Source organism: Manis pentadactyla, chromosome X (genome assembly GCF_030020395.1).
Source record: "Manis pentadactyla isolate mManPen7 chromosome X, mManPen7.hap1, whole genome shotgun sequence".
In the NCBI taxonomy this organism is placed as follows: Eukaryota; Metazoa; Chordata; class Mammalia; order Pholidota; family Manidae; genus Manis; species Manis pentadactyla.
The window spans coordinates 43,760,781-43,781,547 of NC_080038.1; the positions used below are offsets into that span (position 1 = coordinate 43,760,781).

General features: G+C 42.0%; 1 protein-coding gene across 1 annotated transcript; it reads left to right on the forward strand.

Annotated features, from left to right (window-relative positions):
* Positions 1 to 4,552: 4,552 nt before the first annotated feature.
* USP27X (ubiquitin specific peptidase 27 X-linked) lies at positions 4,553 to 6,428 on the forward strand. The gene has a single exon (XM_036916866.2). The coding sequence runs from the start codon at positions 4,799 to 4,801 to the stop codon at positions 6,113 to 6,115; it is 1,317 nt and encodes a 438-aa protein (XP_036772761.2). The 5' UTR covers positions 4,553 to 4,798; the 3' UTR covers positions 6,116 to 6,428.
* Positions 6,429 to 20,767: the final 14,339 nt, after the last annotated feature.

Genomic DNA, 20,767 nt, shown 5'->3' on the forward strand with positions numbered 1-20,767 from the left:
ATACTGCCTTCCCCGTGTCCCCCCCACCTACCTTATGTGATCTAATCATAATGCCCCCTTTTCCCCCTTATCCCTCCCTTCCCACCCATCCTCCCCAGTCCCTTTCCCTTTGGTAACTGTTAGTCCATTCTTGGGTTCTGTGAGTCCGCCGCTGTTTTGTTCCTTCAGTTTTTGCTTTGCTCTTATACTCCACAGATGAGTGAAATGATTTGATACTTGTCTTTCTCCTCCTGGCTTATTTCACTGAGCATAATACCCTCTAGCTCCATCCATGTTGTTGTAAATGGTAGGGTTTGTTTTCTTCTTATGGCTGAATAATATTTAATTGTATATGTACCACATCTTCTTTATCCATTCATCTACTGATGGACACTTAGGTTGTTTCCATTTCTTGGCTATTGTGAATAGTGCTGCGATAAACATAGGGGTGCATATATCTTTTTGAAACTGAGCTCCTGCATTCTTAGGATAAATTCCTAGGAGTGGAATTCCTGGGTCAAATGGTATTTCTATTTTGAGCTTTTTGAGGAACCTCCATACTACTTTCCACAATACATTCCCACCAGCAGTGTAGGAGGGTTCCTCTTTCTCCACATCCTGGCCAACATTTGTTGTTTGTCTTTCAGATGGTGGCCATCCTTACTGGTGTGAGGTGATATCTCACTGTGGTTTTAATTTGCTTCTCTGATGATTAGCAATGTGGAGCATCATTTCATGTGCCTGTTGGCCATCTGAATTTCTTCTTTGGAGAACTGTCTGTTCAGCTACTCTGCCTATTTTTTAATTGGATTATTTGCTTTCTGTTTGTTGAGGTGCGTGAGCTCTTGATATAATTTGGATGTCAACCCCTTATCGGATATGTCATTTATGAATATATTCTCCCATACTGTAGGATGTCTTTTTGTTCTACTGCTGGTGTCCTTTGCTATACAGATGCTTTTTAGTTTGATATAGTCCCACTTGTTCATTTTTGCTTTTGTTTCCCTTGCCCAAGGGTAAATATTTTTAAACAATGCTTAGAGCTTTAGGATCACAGGAACATTTAAAAGGCATTTAAATAACAAAAAACTGCAGGGAAATGCAACAGTATAATTATTTCAAGTGCAAATGTATGTATTATTGGGATAAAATTCTATTAGAAGAATAGAATGGAATTAAGAACTCGGAAAAAAGGGGAAATGTACAACTTCCAAATGTTAAAGGAGAGCTCAGATATGAATTCTGAAAACAGATGATAGTGGCTCTCAAATCACTAAGGTTTCTTGGTTTCACTGGTTTCATGTAAAATCATGACATAATTGTGAATGTTAATATTTGTCAGAAATTTTATTATTTGAAGCTGACATGCTTGATGCAAAATTTTAGATTTCAACCTAAAAATGCATGAAGGAGCACAACGTTAAAAATATTTATACAGCAATATTTTGATGTAAACCAATTGTTTTATATAAACTTACAAAACAATATCCTGGGAAGTGTCAAATACTCCTTTGCCACCTTGTGGTAGGAGTTGTTGCAGTCTCTGACTGCAATGAGGAGGGGTCTCCTAGGTCAGACCTTTCTGCTAGCCTTTAGCTAGCAGACATTTGCCCAGGACTGATCCAGACCCATACAAGCATGAAGCATCAAAAGAATTATGCTGATTCCCCTACCCCCACCTCCTGCACTATTGAGAGTAAAAACAAAAACAAAAACATGCAATCAAGAAGGGAATGTAAGGAAGAACAACCAAATTCTGACTTTTCCCAAGAGAATTACTTTAAAAAATCAAATGTCAAAGTGTTTTCAATACTTTCTTCTTGATCCTTTTGTATTTGGTGCCTCTTCTCTGCTAGTGACCTAGACACTTCCTTAGTCTGCCTTTTGGGGAACCCAGCCCTGATCTTGGCCAGTGTTACCCATAGCTCCTAGTACAACATTCAGCTTAGAGTTGGAGTTGAATAGTCTCATTTGTTGAGTGAATGATGGCAGGCCCACCCACTTCCACCTTCCAGAACATGCTGAACCTGTGGGCTTCTGCAGGGGCTGATCAGTAAGCAGTCAGGTTGCCATGGTTAGTCTTCAGTGGTAGACAGTCTCAGATACGCAGAAATCTTCCAGTATCTTTGATGTCTGTTGCTCTGTGGAGGTGGGATGAGAGTACCTCCTGCCCACCCCTCACACTGTTCTTTGACCTCAGTCATTTTCAGCAGCAGGAGCAGGATTCCTTCAGTGGGTGTGCTAGTTGTAGTTCCTCTGGTTGCAGGCCACAAAGGGCAGGAATTTATTGGAAGGGTGCTTCATGGAATTGAAGCAAGGGTTGGCATAGGAAGGGGGGCACCAGGGTAGCTCCGGGACCTCAGTGGTAGTGTTCTGCCCCTCCTGCCATTGTCCTTGGAGTGTGGAACAAAACCCCACATTGTGGAGGACACTGTGCCCTCTATTTCACCTGAGGGGCATTAACCCTCCCTGCACCCTGGGAGAACCAGCACAGAGGCAACCCGATGGGAATCAGGCATCCTTTCCTTAAGGCTCCTGGTTCCTGACAACCAACTCCTACTGCTAACCCCAGGAGGCCCAGGCACGCACCCCCTCCCTAGAGGAAGGGGCCGGGTGGAGGGGTGGTATCCGGTGCTAACTGAGGAGAGTTCTGCTAGGGCATAATCACGCAGCACAGCCCCGCCAGCCGGGCAGCGTGTACTGGCCACGGCCAGCCATCACCAGGACTCGGGGACAGACTCTTCCTGCAGCACTCTCTTTGGTCCTGGAGCAATGGTTATCTACTTTTTCTGAGCCGGTCCTGACTCCCTGAGACCGGCACCTGCGGAGGCTTCCCATTGCCAGCAGCTCTGAGCGCTGGAGCTCCAGAGCCCCTCAGACCCAGGCCCGCGACTCTCCCCGCAGGCAGCTCCCAGACCCAAGTTGCTTCCCCCCCACTCCCACCTGCTGCCTGTCCCGGGACCCTGCTAGGGCGTGAGGGTCTCCAGACGGTGTCCTGTAGTTAAGGCCCCTCTCTCAGCGGTAGGGGGGAGGGGCCAGCAGCAGGCATGACCTAGCTGTGCCTTGTCCCTCCTGCTGTCCCCGGGGCTGCTCCGTGTCTGCTGGGCCAGTGGGCCAGCGGCTAAACCCTCAACCCACCCGCAGCCTCGGGAGCCTGAGGAGAAAGTGAGGAGCAGACACAGATTCTGTGGAGCATCGATAAGATGGGCAGAGGGACTTGCCCCTTCAGGCCCAGAGGCCTTGGGCGCTCAGCCCCTCAGGACCTGGGGTCCAGGCCTGCCCCAGAATGGAACTGGGTCTTCATCCTTATCGGGCAGGGCAGTCCCTGGGGTGGGAGGGGAGCCTGGGACCGGGCAGGGGGCAGGCTCGGTCGCAGGGATGATGGCCTATCCCAGCCTCTGACTGGGCTCCTCAGGAGCTGGCCTCTGAGGGATATTTCACAGCCCTAGAGACATTTCTGGACTCAGCTACACCCCCTTGCCTGGCCCCGCAGTGCCGGGGGAAGCTGCACGGACGAAGGGAAGGACGGGGAGAGGGGAGGAGACGATGAAAGGGGTCAGAGCAGCGATTGGAGCCGAGAACTGGAAGAGCGTTAAAGAGACTGCGCGGTCCCCGCCCCCTTCCCGCCAGCCTCAATGAATTAGAGCTGTGTTTCCCAAACTTGCCTGATCATAAGAATCCTCCAGGGCCGTAGTTAAAGATACAGGTTCCGGAGCACCTCCCTTTGCGATTCTGATTCAGTAGGCCTGCGGGTGGAGCCAAGGAATCTTTAATTTTAACACATTCCCCACGTGATTCTCGTGGAACAAGCAAGTTTGGGAAATACTGAATTAAGGGAAACGGGGCCTGGCTGCCGAGCCGGCCTCCGCTAGGGGGCTACGGCGGGAGGATTCCCGGGCGCGTCGTCTGCTTCCGCCGCCGCCTCCTTCAGTGAAAGTCCCTTTGGGTCCAGCTGTCACAGCCACCGTGCTCCCTCAGGCCGGGCGGGGGACACCCTAGGTCTGCGTGGCCCCCGCGCCGCCACGCCCAGTGGCCGCCTGAGCCCTGCCAACAGGGGGAGGAGTCGCCGCTAGTGGAGGCGGAGGAGGTAGAGGAGGCGGAGACCGGGGATACAGCGGAGAAGGCGGAGAGGAAGGTGGAGGCGGCGGGGAAGGTGGACGCCGCCGGGAAGGTGGAGATCGCGGAGGGTCCGGGCCGCCGGGTTGAACTCAAGCTGGAGCCCGAACCCGAGCCTTTACGGGAGGCGGAGCAGGAGCAGAAGAGGGAGCCGAGACAGGAGCCGGAGGATGAGAACCCAGCGCGGAGCGTCGGTGGCGGCAGCAGCGACGAGGTTCCTCCCCCTACCCTTCCCTCCGATCCCCCGCGGCCCCCCGATCCTTCTCCGCGGCGCAGTCGTGCCCCGCGCCGCCGACCCCGGCCGCGGCCGCAGACCCGGCTTCGTACCCCACCGCAGCCTAGGCCACGGCCCCCGCCACGGCCCCGGCCCCGGCGCGGCCCTGGGGTCGGATGCCTGGATGTGGATTTCGCTGTGGGTCCACCAGGCTGTTCCCACGTGAACAGCTTTAAGGTGGGAGAGAACTGGAGGCAGGAACTGCGGGTGATCTACCAGTGCTTCGTGTGGTGTGGAACCCCAGAAACCAGGAAAAGCAAGGCAAAGTCGTGCATCTGCCATGTGTGCGGCACCCATTTGAACAGACTCCACTCTTGCCTTTCCTGTGTCTTCTTTGGCTGCTTCACAGAGAAACACATTCATGAGCACGCCGAGACAAAACAACACAACTTAGCTGTAGACCTTTATTATGGAGGTATATACTGCTTTATGTGTAAGGACTATGTGTATGACAAAGACATTGAGCAAATTGCCAAAGAAGAGCAAGGAGAAGCTTTGAAATTACAAGCCTCCACCTCAACCGAGATTTCTCACCAGCAGTATTCAATACCAGGACCCGGTGAGAAATATCCAACCTGGGAGACCACCAAACCTGAGCTGGAACTGCTGGGACACAACCCAAGGAGAAGACGAATCGCCTCTAGCTTTACCATTGGTTTAAGAGGACTTATCAATCTTGGCAACACGTGCTTCATGAACTGCATCGTCCAGGCCCTTACCCACACTCCCATACTGAGAGATTTCTTTCTCTCTGACCGGCACAGATGTGAAATGCCAAGTCCTGAGTTGTGTCTGGTCTGTGAGATGTCTTCGCTTTTTCGCGAGTTGTATTCTGGAAACCCAACTCCTCACGTTCCCTATAAATTACTGCACCTGGTATGGATACATGCACGGCATTTAGCAGGGTACAGGCAGCAGGATGCCCACGAGTTCCTCATTGCAGCGCTGGATGTCCTGCACAGGCACTGCAAAGGTGATGATGCTGGGAAGGCCGCCAACAATCCCAACCACTGTAACTGCATCATAGACCAGATCTTCACTGGTGGCCTGCAGTCTGATGTCACCTGTCAAGCCTGCCATGGCGTCTCCACCACTATAGACCCTTGCTGGGACATCAGTTTGGACTTGCCTGGCTCTTGTACCTCCTTCTGGCCAATGAGCCCCGGGAGGGAGAGCAGTGTGAATGGGGAAAGCCACATACCGGGAATCACCACCCTCACGGACTGCTTGCGAAGGTTTACAAGGCCAGAGCACTTAGGAAGCAGTGCCAAAATCAAATGTGGTAGTTGCCAAAGCTACCAGGAATCTACCAAACAGCTCACAATGAATAAACTACCTGTTGTTGCCTGTTTTCATTTCAAACGGTTTGAACACTCAGCCAAACAGAGGCGCAAGATCACTACATACATATCCTTTCCTCTGGAGCTGGATATGACACCGTTTATGGCCTCAAGTAAAGAGAGCAGGATGAACGGACAGTTGCAGCTTCCAACCAATAGTGGAAACGACGAGAATAAGTATTCCTTGTTTGCTGTGGTTAATCACCAAGGAACCTTGGAGAGTGGCCACTACACCAGCTTCATCCGGCACCACAAGGACCAGTGGTTCAAGTGTGATGATGCCGTCATCACCAAGGCCAGTATTAAGGACGTTCTGGACAGTGAAGGGTATTTACTGTTCTATCACAAACAGGTCCTCGAACATGAGTCAGAAAAAGTGAAAGAAATGAATACACAAGCCTATTGAAGTGACACACAGACCTACCTGGAACAGAAGGTGACAACACCCATATGGCAACTGGCATCGCGATTTAAAGGACCTACTTGCATGGCCCATGGGCCTACCAGAGTAAGAATTGAACAGTACCCAGTGTCTAAAAGGTCCTGATTGGAAGAGAAATATATGGGGTGGGAGGAGGCTCTAGTCTAAGCAATCACTCAAAGGAAAATTAATGACAGCAGTGCTCTGGGTGAGGAAGGCAGGAGCAGGGAAATCCTGACACTGGTACATATCCTATATTCCTCCAAAAGATTGTGTGGGAAAGTGTGGGGTGGGAGGGGGGTGGTGGTGGGGGGGTGCCCTTGTAACCGTAAAACATCTTTCTCCATGGGTGTTTTCAGCTTCAACTGACCAATCACATAACATATGTTTGGTGGGAAAAAGAAAAGTTTATACAAATGTAGCCTATTACAAATATGGGCATGAAAGCAGAAAAGTGGAGGAGGCAGGGATATCTCATTGACACCTTTGCCAGTTTCTGTGTATTCGTGATTTTTTTGTGCTATTAAATGCAGTATTAACACACAAAAAAAGCCCACATGGGCTAGTGAAAAGAGAAGAAAAAAGGGGGCTTGTAGAAGGGGAGCAATTGCTCTGGAAGTAGAGAAGACAAATACTGTAAGATAAGCAACCAACACAGACAGGCCTCAGCTAAGAGTATAGTGTGTGAGTGTTTTAAAAAAAAGCTGTATGATATACTTGAGCAAATCAATGAACCTCTTTGCGATTGTTTTCTCATCTGTACAATGCAGATAATTCCTACCTTAAAGGGTTATTGTTAAAGATTAAATGATATAAAATGTGTCAAAGTATAAAGTAAAAGGCTTGGAACTTTGTAGGGGCTCAGTAAAAGTTTGTTGGATCTGAAACTTCTTTGGATCAGGACCAGAATGCATCAGAAGTGAGGTTCAGTCCTATCTGAGACCCGTGGACAGAATGGACACACATCATGTCACATGCAGTCACACACATTATCTCTTATAACTCCCTCCCCAACACTGTGTGGAGCCCCAAGGCAGTGGACTCCACTATTGTCCCTGTGTACAGGGCATCACAGTCTGTGCCACACCCAGGATTGGAGGGAGAACCACAGCTGTCCCCCAAAGTCATTATTCTGTCCCTTTATAAGACTGTCATGTTGTTTTCATGACTTGGCACCCCTGTGATGGGACTCTCAGGGCCAGTTGTCTGCCAGGAGGGTGTTTGGTGGAACACAAGCATTTGCCTTCCACAAGCATTATGGGTGTGACTGTTACACTCACCTGCAGGCACAGATGAGTAGAAAAACTGTTTTCCAAAGCTCGCTTGTCCACTAGTGCAGGCATATCGATGAAATGGCATGTTGGCCTCCTCCCTGACTCTCACAGAGGGCCAGAGAGCTAAGCCAAAACAGATGGGACACACCCAGGATGGGGCAAGCACTGGGGTTCCTTCTCTTCTCAGCATCAGGTACAAAAGTGCTTATAACCTAGAAAATCCTGGGAGGAAATTGAATGTTTATCAGACCCATAGTCTCATGGACCCACTGGCTCTGGCAAAAAGCTGGGCTCCCCCAGGGCTTCCCGAATCTACTTTGTGGTCAACTCATTTTGAAATACACATTTATTTATGTAGTTATGGGTGCATCCCCACTAGCTCATGGGCCTTTTTAGGACTGGGGTTGTGTCTCCTCCTGGGCTGCATCCTCAGCCCCTAGCACAGCTCCTGGCACATAGTAGTAGATACCTAAAACATTTACTGGATGGATGAATGAGCCAATACACCTTCCTTTCATAACTACATTTTTGCTAATACCCAGGGCCCATAAACCTCAGGAGAAAATGTACAAAGTGTTATTTTTCTGTATCTTGTAGGATGGTGGAGATCAAGAAATGAGTAGCATTGGACGCTACTGGGCAACTTTATGCAGGGTATCTGACTACCTTTTGAGTGTGTCTGGTAGTCCTGGGGAAGACAGCTAATGTTCTCCTCATTTCTCATCTGTGCCACAGGAAGAGTTCAGTCAGGCATGTGCCACCAGATTCTGACTGCTTGCGCAGAAGCTGTCTAACATTTTTATAACATTTTTATTTGGAAATAATTTTAAATTTATAGAAAAGTTGCAAAATTAAAAGTAATATAAAGAACATTTGTATACCCTTTACCAGATTGATCTATTGCTAACATTTTACCCCAATTGCTTTATTGTTTGCATATGTGCACTCTCTCATAAATGTGTGTGTGTGGACCATATGAAGGTAAATTACATACATCATGGCCCTTCATGACTAAGTACTTCAGCATGCATTTCCTAAGAATAGACATTTCTCTACATCGCAGTATAGTTAACAGCTTCAGTAAATTTCATATCGATATAATACTATTAGCTAATCTACTATTTGTACTTTAATGTTGTCTGTTGACCCAATAATCGGTATTTTATAGCATTTCCTCTATCACAGGGTCTGGTCTAGGGTGAAGTATTGCTTTTATATCATGTCTCTTTAGCCTCCTTTAATCTGGAACATTTCCACAAGCATACTTCATCTTGTTTGGCATTAGCATTTTTAATAGGACGTTCCTCATTTTGGGTTTGTCTGATGCAGAAACTGTCTTTTAAATACCCTGCACTCAGGAATAGTTCTAAGAGATATGAATGGCGCGAGACTGCTGAAGCTGACCTCCCTGTCTCCACTGGTGGAAGGCACAGACCACCAGAGGGAGCAGTTGTGCCTGGCACTTCCTGATCGAAGCAAGCACCTCTGGAAAACACCATTGTCCCTCAGCAACAGGGGAGCCATTCAAGCCCAGCCCTATGCCCTTAGCCGTCACCAACCCCCAAATTGAGCCATGGAATGTTAACAGCAGCCAGGGCCTGCTTTCAGATCACACCAACGTGGGACCCAGGGCACCATGTATTCAGCAGGTATGTGTTACCTTAAGCTCAAATGGAGATTCAGACTTGTCTGGAACATGGGTGGGCACCTCCATGGTTGAGGCCTTTAAGGGGTCAGGAGCTAACACCCTTGCCACCTTTATCAACATTCCTATGGTGGGCAAAGCAGCAGTGGGTTGTTGGGGGGCGGGGAAGGGGTAAGTACTTCTTAGTCTTCCTGGCGGGCAAAGTACCCAAAGATGGGGCTTCAAATAAGTAATGAAGAACTGAGAGGTGGCAAAAACAGATGGGTTTGTGACCTACCGGGGACTTTAGACACAATTGGGCTATTTTACATGAGGCTGGAATTCCTCTGTGAGCAAATGTGGGCAAGAGCTGGTGAAATTTAAGCTAATTCTTTAACTGAGACTCCATCTACTTCCATAAGCTAGTAAGGCCAAGGAAACTCAGTTTATTTGTAGATTTATAATCTGGGCTCAGAAGGGCACAGGCAAAAGGTGAGCGCTCACAACTGGGGCCTTATCCACCCAGAGAGCTCAGAATAATAGGTGAAACAATGGGTTCTTCCCCTTCACCCGTTATACAAACTTCCCATGGTTTCTCAGTCTAACCTGGTTGAAAATCCAGACCCCTCCCACTTCCCATTTCCTGGAGCAGCCAGATGTTGAAATTTACTCTGGCCCACAGTTCACATAGGTAACTGCCTCACTTCTTCCCCATCCACAGGGAATCCTGATCAGGGATGCTATCAACCAAGAGGTCTTTTCCAATCAAGAAACAGAGTGGCCCCCATACAGCTCATATTATCTTAATGCAGTAGACCTGGTGCCAGGAACCTGTGTTTGCACCAAATGTATATTTACACCCAGAAGTGAAGGCCCAGCACCCACAGCAGTGTGTCATTACACACTGACCTTCCCCTGCTGGTGACCCAGTACCAATTTTAAAGTCTTCTATTGAAGTTTATTAAATATACAGGAAAATGCACATATAAAAGTACAACTTGATGAATTTCTGGAAAATGAATACATCCCTGTAAACAACATCCAGATCAAGAAACAGAACATTAATTAACCTTAAGCGCAGACCCCCCTCCTGCTTCCTTCCAGTCAATAACCCCAAAGGGAATCCCTACCCTGACTTCTTTCACTGTAGATCAGTGTAGCCTTTTTTATACCTTCTATAAATGGAATTATCAGTATGTGTACTTTTGTGTCTGACTTCTTTTGCTCAACATTATTTTATAAGCTTCAGATCTTTTCATCAAGAAAAATTATGAGTGTCATTTCTGTCTAATGAACTAAAAGTATGAATTCCTACTCTTCACAGTGATTTCTGACATATCGAACCAATTCAAAGGCACCCAGGCCATTGCAAAGTTGGAACTCAAGAATGTCTGTAATCTCACTCAGGTACAAGAAAATGGTGGATGGAAAACAGCACTCCAGATAAGCTTGAGATAATTTAAGTATCCAAAAATGTTCATCTTGGGCCTGGTTCTGTCCAATAATCTTGGACCCCAGACCTGATCCAGTAACTCCTGACTGGGATACTCTATTCTAGTAAGTTCTCAAACTTCAATGTGCATATATTAAAGTCACATGGAGGACTTGTTAACACACAGATTGCTGGTTTCCCCACCTCCCCAGCACAGAATTTCTGATGTCAATAGATCAAGGATTGAGTCCTGAGAATTTGCATTTATAACACATCCTCAGGTGATGCTCATGCTTCTAGTTCTGGGACCACAATTTGAGAAACACTGATCTATCCAATTTGTTTTCAAACCATGTACTTGGATCCCAAGGAGTCTATGAGGAGGCCCCTGGGAATACCTTGGAGAACACCTTGGGGAGAAGGTGGGAGAGGAAATTGGTGAAGATCAGGAACTCAACCCCACTTCAACCAGAGCAGCTCTTTTCTTATCTATTTTATATTTGGGGGTTCCAAGTAATGCTTGAAGAAAGGGTTCTGCTGCTAAATTTTTTAAAAGTTAAAAATCACTGTGCTAAGGAATTTTAGATCCCAGGGGAATGATGTATTTAAACTATATGGGTGGTGTATCTGGAAAATAATCCAAATGCTACAAGGGCCTGGCCCCACATATGTCTTTAATCTAGATAATCCTGAGAGGGACTTAATTTCCTTGGAATTTAAAGAAGTTCATATTTATGAGGATGACAGCGTTAAGGGAAAATGCTTAATTATAAATAGGGTACAAAATCATAGGGTTTTTTGCAATATAGCATACAAAGATGATATGAATAGCACCTCCCTGACTATAAACACATATTAATACTGGACAAACTATAATAATTTTTAATTTATAGCTGTTTTAAAAAAGTGAAATGTCTAGAGAAACAAAAAGAAAAATTAAAGTTAGCCTAGCAATTGTAAATGGACACTGCATTAACCATTGTAGTATTGGTTCTAGATATCAGACCCTAGGGACAAGAAGGGACTAGGAGTTTGGAATCTAATGCCCATGCAGTTACTGGCAACATGCACTCAAGCCCACCAGAGGCAGAAAAGCTGCAACTGAAATCTCTGGATGATCCTTTAGTAGCTTCTCTGTCTATTAAAAGTCTGGAAAGTAAGCTGTGAAAAGTCTTATGCTCTCTCTGCAGCCACCAGAAGAAATAAAACCCCTAGGCCTATGTCATATGTAGATGAGGGGTCTAAATTTACCCTACTGTGTTATGGAAGCCACATGCTCAAAAATTAAAATAAAAATTGGAGCAGAACCATTGAATCCTCTGGAACCTCAGCAAAAGCAAATATGACATTTTTACAATTCAGGGCACATGGAACCCACAGAAAAAGGCATTATCTGCTGAAGACGTGCTCAGAAACAAATAGTAAAAATATTGTAGTTGCCACATAGGTAATATAGCCAACAACATGGTAATTTCTTTGTGTTGACAGATTGTAATTACGCTTACTGTGGTGAGCATTTAGTAATGTATATAATTGTCAAATCACTATGTTGAACATCTGAAACCAATATAATATTGTGTATAACTATATTTCAATAAAAAAGTCAAAACCAAACCAAACAAAATATTGTACTTACAAAGAAATAATACACCATGAAGGAGAGTCACCAGTTGCCACAAAGAAGAGAATTAGTACCCCCAGGAAATACTGATGGGAAGAACTACTACTATTTTTGTGAGAGTGAAATAGGGACATTTTCAGAAAAAAAAAAAAGCAAACCTAAGAAAGTTTATCAGTAATGGATTTTTCACTAAAATAATTACTGAAGGATATGCTTTAGGAAGAAGGAAATTGAAATCAGAGAGAAAGGGTGAACAGGAGGTAAGGAATAGTGAACAAAAGTTGGTAAATATAGGAAAAATCTAAGCATTAGGTACATAGGACAATAGTAATGTTGAATAATAAGGAGGTATAAAAACAAGCAGACACTAAACACTGGAACACAACATCGTGAAAGACAGCAGGAAACTAACAGTATTTAAAGCATTCTAAGGTTCTTGTATTATTTGGGAGGAGGGTAGGGATACTGTCTGAATTTGGGCCTTGTTAAGTCAAGTTAGAATGTTTAAACATTTAAGAGAATGGACTTTTAGTTTCTGGCAATGGCAGGCTTGGCCATTTGATTCAACTTTCCCACTGAAGTAATGAAGTATGCTGGATGAAATCTTTCAAAACCACTTTAAAAGCACTGTAAAGCTGAGAGGACAGAGGGAAACTTCCAGGCCAATTTTTGGAGGAAAGCTCAAAACCAGACAGGTAGGCAGAATTTGGCACACTGATGCCCATTTGCTTTGAGGACATTTGCCTTATGTTGCCCACCTGAGCTTTGACTCACTGGCCACATAGGGCTAGAGAGAGAAAAGTTAAGCTCAGGGCCAACCCAAGGTTGACGTTTAATAGGAGACCCTCTCCACATTAAGCTGAGACTCAAAGAGCTACATCAGCTCTGTAAGGGCCAACAAGAACAAACCCATCCCTGTTGCCAGTGATCCCAGAGAACTGTACAGAAGGCTGCCTTGGCACTAAGAAGAGCTTGCTTGCTAAGAAGGGCAAAAAAAAAGGGAGGGAGGGAAGTAAAAAAATCCATCCCTGAAAAAATGAGGCCACACTCCAGTCCTTAAGTAGATTTGCACCCCTATCATGCATGGTCTAAATCAGCCAAGAAACTTCCAACTATGAGCTTGGTTTTAGGTGGCTCCCAGACAGATAGTACTCAATGGTGCTTGGTAAAAACAAATAAAAAGCCTCTGGTGGATAATTTACCCATTCTTTGCCTCAGAGAACCTCCACAAATGAATTTTCATAGTCACTGACCAGAAAGTAGACTAAAATATGTGCACAAGAAAGGAATCTTGAGTTAGAAACAGCAGGGATAAGAAACAGCAGAGACCCACACATATTTCAGATATAAGAATTACCAGACACATTTTAAAATGGCTATGTGCACAATGTTTAAAGAAACAAATTGTTAATTTGAAGAAATCTGCAGGGAACAGAAATCTAAAATGTGGCATAGTGTATTGGGAACAAAATAAAAAAGAAACTCAGAAGTAAAAACTACTAATTCAGTGACTATATCTGGCAGAAATGTGGACATAAGTGAAGAGAGTGTTAATGAACTAAAAGACAAACCCGAGGACATGACCAAGAATGCATTAAGGAAAGAGGAAAAGAAATAAAAAATACAGAAGAGAGATGTGGAGAATATAATGAGAAAATCTATCACACATGTGATTATAGTGTGAGAGAAAGAGTATGAATATGAATATGAATAGAGTCAATATTTGAAGAGATAAAGGCTGAGAATTTTTCTAGACTTAATGAAAGAAATCAATCCACACATTCAAGAAGCCCAACAAGTCCTAAGTAATTTAAATAAAGAGAGATATAGCCCAGGCCTGCAAAAAATCGAAGAGAAAGAGGAAACGAAGTTAGAGAAAGATGACAGATCATGTCATAGGACTGATTGCTGACTTCTTAACAGTCAGAAGATAGTGGGATGATCTCCAATTTGCTGATTGATAACTTAGTATTCTGTACTCAGCAAGAACATTTTCTAGGGAATGGAAGTGAAATAAAGATGTTTTCACACAAACATTGAAGTAGTGCTTCACCAGCAGATTCTCAATAAAGGAAATTAAAAGAAGTGTATTGTAAGTAAAAAGTAGAAGCAAAATGATCCCAGGTGGAAGATCTGTGATGACTGAAAGAATGTAAAGATAAATGTAAATGTGTGGACAAATGTCAACAAATATGGAGGTATAAAACAATAAAAATCATTGCTAGTGGGCTTTCAAAAGCAATGGAGACTTGAAATACTATAAGCATATGAGATGCTTATACAAATAAACATATGAGATGGGAGGGTCAATGAACTAAAGTGTTCAAAGTTCTTGTATTAACTGGGAGGAAGGTAAAGGATTTCTTTTACTTTTAGATTTTTGTAAGTTAATTATGCATGTTGTTATTTCTGTGGTAACCATTAAAAAAAAGAAACAGGGTGCAAAACTGCCTAATTTACACACTAGTAGAGGGGGAAATGGGATAATTAAAAGAGACTAACTTCCAAGACACTGAAGGGAAAAAAAGGAGGAAAACCCCATCCATCAAACTGAAGGCAGGAAAGGAGAAGAAAAATAAAGAAGCATTGAGAAATTAGGATAAATAGAAAACACAAATTAAAATGGTAGAAACAAATCCAAATGCAGACCTACAATAATCACAATAAATGCACATGGGTTAAACTCTCTAGTTAAGTGCCAAATTGGATTGTTAAAAATCCAGCCATGTGCTCTTTAAAAGAGACATATCTGGAACAGGTAGTCACTGGTTGGAAGTTAAGGAATGAAAAAAGATATTCAGGAAAATTCTAACAGAAAGAAAGCTAGTGTAGCTCTATTTAGAACATATACAATAGATTATAAGGCCAAAGTCATTCTTTGTAATGGAGAATATCACAGTGTAATGATAAAAGGTAAAGTTCAGTAGGAAGATGTAAAATTTCTAAATTTTATATACTTAGTAACATAGCTTCAAAATATGTAAGGCAAAAATGGATAGAATTATGAGGAGAAACTGACAAATCTATAATCATATTGGGGTCTTGAACACACCTTCCCTAGGGACTATTAGATTAATTAGACAAAAAAGTAAGAGAATAAATTTGAATAGCATAATTATCAAGTTCAATCTAATGGATGGATACATGTTTGTATGTTTATGTGTATGTATGCATATGTAGAGACACACACACACATATATCTCCATGGACCTAAGAGTTATACATACATTTTCTTTCCAAGCACACTTGGGATACTGACCACAATATTCTAGGCTATAAAGCAAGTTGTAATAAATACTACATAAATAAATGTTTGAAAACTGCTAGTAAATTAAACCTAATTAAGACAGAAGAAAAGGCATAATATATATAACATCATAAAATAAAGAAATAGAAAGCAAAGATGCAACACAGAAGATCAATAAAACCAAAAACTTGTTCTTTGAAGAAACAAACCTCTGGCAAGATTGAACAAGAAAACAAAAGAGAAGGCACAAGTGAATAATGTTAAGAATGAATAGAGGTACAAAACTGCAGATACAATGGAGATTTAAAAGTAATTTAAAAATACTACAAAACAACTTTCTGTTAATAAAAAATTGTAGATGAAATGAATAATTTTCTAGAAAAATGGAACTTTGCAAAACTTAAGAGGAAACAGCCTAAAAGATATATAAATATTTTTAAAAAATCAATCAATAGTTAAAAATATCTCCCCAGACTCAATTACAAAAGGTTTTCTAAGTTGAAATCTGCCAAACCTACCTGGTACAAATTGTTCCAGAAAATATGAAAGGAGGTAATGCCTCCATATCATTGCAGCTAATATATAATCTTTATGGATAATAACCAACCTCACTTAAAAATCTAGATACAAAAATCCTAAGAATGCTAGCAAAGTGTATTAGCAATATATTTGAAAAAGATAAATCATGACCAGATTTTATTTTTCTGAAGAATGCAAGGATGGCTTAATATTAGAAAATCCATTGAAACTTTTGGTTAAAGATGGAAGGTTGCTTCCCCCTTAGCTTTTCCTGCCCCCAAGACCCCACTAAATTGATAGTAAAGGAATTTTAAAAAGCAACAATTCCACAAAGACAAGGAGAATGAAAGAGTCTATAAGAGCAATAAAGTTGGGGGATCTAGAAAGCAGCTCTGGTTTCAGCTCCAACATATAAAAAGCTTGGAAGTTACCATCACCATCCTTACAACAAGAAAGCTGGGCCAACTGAAAACAGTAATTTTCTCAGACCCATCAGAGAACTGAAGATGCAGGGAAAACTGCCGCCTTGAAACCTAGAGACACAGGCAGGTCCAAGGAGATCCAGCACTTGAGATGTACTTACCTGGACTAGAAGCCAGTGGAAGTCATAGTGGTAAGACCACTGTTCACTTCCTGTGAATAGACTAAAATACACTGAATTGTATACTTTAGAAGAGTGTTATAGTAAGTGAATTGTATCTCAATTAAAAAAATGTAGATTATAGTAATAGATTCTTTCTCAAAGAGTTATTGTGAAGTTTAAAAGAGATAATGTACATGTAGACTTTAGAACAATTCCTGGCAGTATCATAAGTGCTCAATTGAAATTAAAGGGGCAATTCTTTAAGATAAAAAAAGGAAGCAGCAGTTAGACCCCATAACCTGCCCCCGTCCCCATTTTCAGCCATACAATTTCCTCTCTCCTACCTCAGCAGAAGACTCAAGATTTATTCTTTGGAGTGGGCAAAAAAAGGATCTTTAGATTAGGGGACACAAAACACAGTTGAAGGTGGGCGTGGTATCCTGAAAACAGGGTTAAATGAAATTTTACAAAATAAATAACTCACCTAATTGCACGGGAAGCTGCAAAAATGCTGTGTGCTCAGATAGATTTGGGTGAACAAAACTAAGTCTCTGCCACAAGGTCAAAACTGACAGACTCTCTCCTTGACCAAACTTTAGTCAGGCTCCTCTGAGACCTCTTTTTGACTAGGCCTTATCTTTAGGCCCTGTCTTTGGCCTACCTAGTCCAGTTTTGGAAAGAATCCTGCTAAGTCAGTTCAGAGAGAATCTTGCACCCTTGATATCTGATCATTTTGGCTTGTCTTTAGCAAGAATCCTGTTAGGTCAGTTTACCAAGAATCCCCCTACACCTGATGTCTCCTCAGTAATCTTTCATCCACTGACCCCTCATTCTGCTCATTGGATAGAAAGTCCCACTTCTCCTTTTTATATTTGGAGTTGAGCCCAATCTGCCTTCCTTATTGCAATAGTCTTGACACCTATCTCAATAGTCCTGAATAGTTTTTGTTACCATACTAATAAGTGTTAGAATAATTTTTCTTTAACAATATCAAAATAAAATGAGTTGAAAGTGGTTTCCTCTGCGGAATGGGAAATGGGTGAAGACTAGAGGGGAATGTAGTTTTTCGTAAGTCTTGTAGAATTATTTGTCTCTAACTCAATGCTTGTATAATTTTGATAAGACATAAAGCTAAATTTTAAAAAATTATTTAAAGGAAATCTATAATCATCACATTAAGAAATTAAAGACAGATAATATTAATATATTAAAACATTTAATAAAATGTCATTCATAATTTTTTTAAATTTCAAACTAAGAGTAGAGGAATCTTCCTTATCCTGATAGAGTACCAAAAATCTACAGCAGACATCATACTTGAAAACAAAACATTAGAAGCATCCCCTTTATTTATGTATGTATGTATGTATGTATGTATGTATTTATCTATTAAGGTATTATTGATATACACTCTTATGAAGGTTTCACATGAAAAAACAATGTGGTTACTACATTCACCCCTGTTATTGTGTTCCCCCCGATATCCCATTGCAGTCACTGCCCATCAGTGTAGTAAGATGTCACAGAGTCACTATTTGTCTTCTCAGTGCTACACTGTCTTCTGATCCCTCCCATACCATGTCTACTAATCATTATACCCCTGAATTGCCTTCTCCCTCCCTCTCCACCTGCCGTCCTCCACCCCTCCCCTTTGGTAACCGCTAGTCCCTGCTTGGAGTCTGTGAGTCTGCTGCTGTTTTGTTCCTTCGGTTTTGCTTCATTGTTACACTCCACAAATGAGGGAAATCACTTGGCATTTGTCTTTCTCTGCCTGGCTTATTTCACGAAGCATAATATCTTCCAGCTCCGTCCATGTTGTTGCAAATGGTAGGATTTGCTTCTTTCTTATGGATGAATAGTATTCCATTGGGTATATATATCCCATCTTTTTTATCCATTCATCTACTGACGGACACTTAGGTTGCTTCCATATCTTGGCTATTGTAAATAGTGCTGCAATAAACATAGGGGTGTATATGTCTTTTTGAATCTGAGAAGTTGTATTCTTAGGATAAATTCCTATGAGTGGACTCCTGGGTCGAATGATATTTCTATTTTTAGTTTTTTGAGGAACCTCCATATTGCTTTCCACAATGGTTGAACTAATTCACATTCCCACCAGCAGCATAGGAGGGTTCCCCTTTCTCTGCATCCTTGCCAGAATTTGTTGTTCTTAGTCTTTTCGATGCTGGTTATCCGTACTGGTGTGAGGTGATAACTCATTGTGGTTTTAATTTGCATTTCCCTGATGATTAGTGATGTGGAGCATCTTTTCATGTGCCTGTTGGCCATCTGAATTTCTTCTTTGGAGAATTGTCTGCTCATATCCTCCACCCATTTTTTAATTGGGTTATTTGCTTTTTGGGTGTTGAGGCATGTCAGTTCTTTATCTATTTTGGATGTTAACCCTTTGTCAGATATGTCATTTACAAATATATTCTCCCATACTGTAGGATGCTTTTTTGTTCTGCTGATGGTGTCCTTTGCAGTACAGAAGCTTTAAAGTTTGATTAGTCCCATGTGTTCATTTTTGCTTTTGTTTCCCAAGCTCAAAGAGATAGAAGCATTCCTTTTAATGTCACAAATGAGACTAGGATGACTTCATCATTCCATCTTACATTCTATTTTACATTTACATGGTACTGGGAGGGTACTAACCAATGTGATAAGACCAGGAGGAAAATGTATAAGGGTTTGAAAAAAGGAAACAAAACTCATTATTTATAGATGATAAAACTAACTAACCAACCAGTTATCTTAGTTAAGCTTCCCCTAAAAGCAGACCCTTAGAGTAGGATTTGGGTCAGGAAGTTTGTTTGAGATGTGATCCAGAGCAGCACAAGTGAGGGAGAAAGTTACATGGGAAAAGGAGAAATTCTAGTACAAGATGTACTAATGTGCTAGTTAGCACTGTGCATATCTGGGAATCAACTTCACTAGGATCCTCTGAGAAACCATGAGACACATGTGTCAGAGCCATCCCACTGAAGGCAGGGACACTGCGGCATTTATCCGCTGACTCCCCAAACTTGTTGGTTGAATATTACCCCCAGAGGTGCTATCTCCTCAATAATCTTCCCAGCGGTGCCTGAAGCTCTTGTAATGTTAGATAAAGCTATCAAGCAAATAAGTAGAGAGACTCATGTCCTTCACATGGGAAGCAGTCAGCTTGACAAAAACTTTCTACCATAGTTATAGATGAACTCAGATATGGGCCAAATGGTATGTGATAGGGCATCAAGGGCACCCCATTCAGGAGAGTTTACAACAAATTATTAAAACTAATAGAAGAGAGTTCAGCCATGTTGCTGGAGAGACAAGATCAGAGTACAAAAATTAAGCATTCTTTCTTATAACCAGCAACAACCTATTAGAAAATGTTTTTTAAAAAACTTTAATAATAGCAACAAAATGTAGAAGGTTTCTAGGAATATCTAACCAAGGATGCAAAATTTATATGGAATATGTTAAAAATTTCATTGTAACACATAAACATGACCTAAGTAAATGGAGAAATAGAGCAGGTTCATGGATTTTTACAAAATCTCACTGATGTAAAATTCAATGCAAATCCAATAAAAATCCCAAAAGGTTTTTTCATGTAACTGGAAAAACAAATTTTAGAATTGATATGGGAAAAACAGAAAGCCGAGGACAGCCACGACAATTCTCAAGTAGAAGAAGGTAGAGAAAATTACACAAATAGATCAATGAAGCAGAATAGAAGATCCAGAAACCACCCCTCCCACATATATATGGAAACTTGGTTTTCGATAGAGGTAGCACTACAAATTAGTGGGTAAAAATAGATCATTTAATAAATTTGCTGTGGTGATTGGCTACCTCCATGGAAAAATTAAAATAAATTCAGCCAGTGTTTGATACCATAATCAAAAAAAGTTTACATAGGTTGAGGACCTATATGTGAAACACAGAACTTAAAAACTTTCAGAAGAAAATATAGGAAAATATTATAACCTCAGGATTTCTTAAACAGAATCATAACAAGGAAAACACATAAAGAAAAAGATTCTAGATACAACTTGAAGGCAAAAATAATCTTATTTGTTTTATATATTGAAATTCTATCAGTTCCTTGAAGAATAAAGTTTTATTTATCATTGCAAGAGCAAATTCTGTTAATTTTGTGCCAGCTGTTAATTTTGAGTCAAAAGGCAATTAAGAAATTTTAACAACTTTTGATGAGGATATGGAAAAAAGGGAACTCTTGTATACTGCTCATAGGATTGCAAATTGGTGCAGCCATTATGGAGATTTCTCAAAAGGGTAAAAATAGCAATACTACATGACCTAGCAATTCCACTTCTGGTAGTTAC